Source organism: Limulus polyphemus, unplaced genomic scaffold (genome assembly GCF_000517525.1).
Source record: "Limulus polyphemus unplaced genomic scaffold, Limulus_polyphemus-2.1.2 Scaffold528, whole genome shotgun sequence".
Lineage (NCBI taxonomy): Eukaryota > Metazoa > Arthropoda > Merostomata > Xiphosura > Limulidae > Limulus > Limulus polyphemus.
In genome coordinates this window covers 341021-345504 of record NW_013666138.1, presented here as the reverse complement: position 1 = coordinate 345504, position 4484 = coordinate 341021, and the positions used below count along the sequence as shown (strand labels likewise).

The following is a 4484-nucleotide window of genomic DNA, read 5'->3' as shown; positions in this document are numbered from 1 at the left end:
CACACTGAACAGTGGGATTTAAATATCACTCTTACAATGCAAACATGGTTCCAAAGTGTGGAATTTGTTTCCTTTTTTTTTGGAAGTAATAGGACGCAAACCATGAAAACTCAGATCCATAGTCCAAGGTGTTAAAAACTTGGGTGCACTTGGCCTGTTAAGGAAAGAGACATGCTTTAATATTTTCAAAAAGCCTCATAATCAGTAGTTAGCAGGGTGAAGTCAGTAGTGCATGGCAGCCAGGCAAGATGGAAATGTTTGCTGTGAACAGTTGCGTGAGATGGGGCAACATCCTGCATCAATAGGACATTCTGATGCTGAATGTCACTGTGTACACTGCAAAGCCTAGAATATTTGTTTCTCAAAAATGAATGACCTCACATAATGAAGTGATCTGTCGAAGAATTATTGTCTTATTGATTTCTATTTTGTTAAAGTAAGCTTAAAGTACAGTAAGACCAATAACTATCAAAAAATATTTAACCTTTCGAATATGAATTTAAAAGTAGCATGTTACAGGATAACATTACGTGAGGAATCAGTGTTCATGTCATGAAGTTAAATTTAAAAAACTTAAACTCCTTAAAGAATTAAGCAACAACTGGAGATAATGGCAGTAAAAAGTTCATTGGAGTGAAAGGAACAATATTATGAAATTGATTTGATCCAATAACTATACATAATATATTAGCTAGTAAACTTAAAGTAATCAAGGTTATACAATTTTTCTAATTAAGAAACAACTCATCAAATAATATAACAAATGTGTAAACTTAACTCTGGTAGTTCTAGTACATTAGCATAAAAAGAGCTTTAAAATTGGATAGTTAATAACAGTACTGCATTAAAAGCTACTAACTGACAACACTGAATAGATATATACAGATAAAAATATTGCTTTAACAGCAGAGAAATGTTTAAACCAAACCACTTATATTTATTACTGAAAAACACCGATGTTAACAAGACATTGTCTAAAAAAACAAACCCACATCAGGAAAAATCTAAAATATTTTCTACATATATCATAGTTTCCAGAAACTTAGATAAGTTAACAAAAATGACAAGAAAACATATGAAATCAATGAAAGACTATTAAACATATCATTGCTATGGTTTTGTACATTATTCTTACCTTTCCCTGGTACCTGTCATCAAAAGCATGCTTAGCAAAAAGATTACGAAGAACACGAATAGCAATCAATCGAATTTCCCTGACTTCACTCAAGGCAGCCCTAACCTCTTGTAGCAGTGTGCCCACTAGAAAATGATGGTGGCAAAATTCTTCTGAAAGCCGATACTCTTGTTCATAATCTGTAGATAGGAGGTAAGTATTGGATGATAAACATATGACACTCTGTAAATGTAGTAAAAGGTTTAGTAACAAACATAAAACTTGCATGCTGTTAAAAAGAAAAAGAGGTATGCATCATCATCAATTTTATATTATTTTCCAATCAATTATTCATCAACAATTTAAATCTACTAGATATACTGATTTTTTTATCAATACATTAATAATAAAAAAAAGATTTTTAAGACCACTACTTTTGTTTCTATTGTTCCTTTATTCTGCTTAAGTTAAGGCACACAGTATTAGTGCTTTAATGTTACATGCTATTAGAAACAAGGTCATAATCATTACATACACTAAGAAAAAATCACATGTAGTTAATTACAGAAGATACATTCACTAAAGCTTTATAAAAACAACTAATATGAGTGATATTGATTCTAAAATATGCATACACTACAATATGATATACAGTTACAAAATACTGTCAGAAAATTAATAGTTAATCACAAACAACACCATGAAATCTGATAAAAATTCTCTGTATCTTTTGAACAACTTATTTAACTTTCACCAATACAAATGAATTAATAATATTTACTGTAATTTTTCAAAATTTCTTAAATGGCCATATCTCAATAAAACCATTTTGCAAAATAAAATTTAGTAACTATGCTGTATTACTTAATAGTAACATCTAATGATATGGATAAGTGAGAAATATGAGTATTCAAAATAATTTTATTTTAACAATTAAAAATCCAAGGAAACGAAAAAATCATATTAATAAGCAGATAATTAGAAAGCACAAGCAAATGGTAATCAAAAGTTTTGAAATCAGAGAGATAAGAAGAAAATATTTTAAGTTAAGCCTATTATTTAGAAAAGAACAATAAAACAAACATCCTTGTACAAGAAACTAATTAGTACAATGAAACTTTTCCTAGATGCATTATAATATCAAGAGGTGGTAATATATTACCAAAACAAAGTGGTTTAGCAACCTGATGTTTCAAAATAATTTTCTAAAGTGTACTTTAATTAAATCATTAATGCATGATATCTTCTCCCTAACAAACAAAGTATTATTAAAAGTGCCGTCACACATTTGCAGGATTGTTATTAGCAAGCTGAAGAATAAAAACTAGACAGCTAATGGCAAAGTCAGCAATCACCATACTGAAGCATGCAACTCCGTGCACTACGAGACAAGAGTACACTTACCCCATACAGCAACATGGGAATCTGTAGTGATCAATAACACAAGCTAGAAGTTAATCATTCTTACTCAAGAAAAGTTAATATACTTAAATATATATATCTACACATAAAATGTTTGTAAGGACACTCAACACTTTCTCTATGTGATTTTATAATGGAGTTATGAATTTTATTATTAATGCCTACTTCAGAAAAGCAGAAGTTTATATGCTAAATCTCATTTTGTCTACAATATCTTGAGATATGAATTCCATTCTTGTCTGCATGAATGAAAAATCTGAACAGTGTATCAGAAAGTTGTAACTGATGGTATTATAATACAAGAAGTTAATAATTATTGTTTTCTGTTAGTTTTACAATCTTCTTAAAGCTGTTTTCTAACAAATTAGATACAGAGTTGAGTACACTATATTAAAACAAATTAAATATGTAAATTAGCAAATAACATGAAACCATTGCTGACATTACAGTCACAGTGGAGCAGAATGCATTAGAGCTACATACAGACATCATATGATGAAGGGTATGTAACAGCCTGCAAAACATTCATACACCCATATAATAAATATTTGTTCAGATGAGGGATTTAGAATTTCCAAGAGGGGAATATTCCTCATATTTAATCACATTGGAAAACAAAGGAATGTGGATAAATATGGGGTCCTAGGACCATCTAAAAAGAAAGTTGAAAAAAGCACACTCAAGCTGTAATTAACAAAATGTGGCATTTTGCAACAAGTGAGAAACCATAAACACATAAGTTAGAGGCAAAAATGGCCCACATGTCCCAGGAAACAGTATACAGCATAACCAAGAAGGATCTCCACCTGGTAAAACAATACAAGTCATCTGTAAACAGATTTCTTTCATGACACATCAACTCAATCATCACACACCTCAAGCAGCTGGAGTATCGAATTGGTATCCATGCTATTTCATACAAAAACATACTGGTTGTTAGACACATTACCTATAGATTTCTGTATGGCTTTATGACAGTTGCATTTAGAAGTGAGAAACTGTTGCCCTCATATATAAGATGGCTTATAGAAAGCAGCAAGAAGATGGGATGTAACTTACACATGACAGCCTTACAACAGTACCTTTTGCAATGGAAACTACACTGCAAGGCTATTGTCAAGAAGTATGTCATCAGATAGAATATGAATGGTATAAGTGATAAAATTAAAGAAAATCATAGTAAATTGAAGAAATTTAAATTAACTGGTATGATGGGAAATTTAGAAGATTATAGAAGATAGAAAAAGTTGGTCAAACAGGAAATCAAATACGGATGTATGAAAAAAGTTTGGCTGAAAATGTAAAAGTAACAGTAAAGATTTCTTTAAAGCCTTACAACAGTACCTTTTGCAATGGAAACTACACTGCAAGGCTATTGTCAAGAAGTATGTCATCAGATAGAATATGAATGGACCTAGCAACAGCAACTGTAATGACATGGTAAGGCTTAAAAATAATTTTAATATAATGCATCCAACTCCTGTACTAATGAAGTGTGAAAAAAATATTAAGGTTGTTATATTGTAGTATATCAAAAGTTTAGCATTAATTCATAATTAAGTAATTCATAAAGAAGCACACTTTGAAAGTCTTGAGTGACCAGCATATACTAGGTTAATTTTCTAAAAAAAAAGAAACATTAAACATGGTACAAAGATATAGAGAGACAAAGCAGAAATTGTAATATAAACAAATAAATAGAATGGTTACTTGAATGATGTAGTGGTTATACAACTAAATCATATTTCTAGGACATACTGATATTTGTTTTGAATTTCGCACAAAACTACACGAGGGCTATCTGCTCTAGCCATCCCTAATTTAGCAGTGTAAGACTAGAGGGAAGGCAGCTAGTCATTACCACCCACCGCTAACTCTCGGGCTACTCTTTTACCAACGAATAGTGGGATTGACCATCACATTATAATGCCCCCACGGCAGAAAGGGC

At 31.0% G+C, this 4484-nt stretch overlaps 1 protein-coding gene across 1 annotated transcript in view; it reads right to left on the bottom strand.

Moving 5' to 3' along the window:
* LOC106458887 (dedicator of cytokinesis protein 11-like) overlaps positions 1-4484 on the bottom strand; it is a 168422-nt gene that overhangs the window by 47297 nt on the left and 116641 nt on the right. Inside the window, 2 exon segments of the mRNA XM_022385244.1 lie at positions 1136-1314; positions 2519-2539. Coding sequence (XP_022240952.1) covers positions 1136-1314; positions 2519-2539 — 200 coding nt within the window.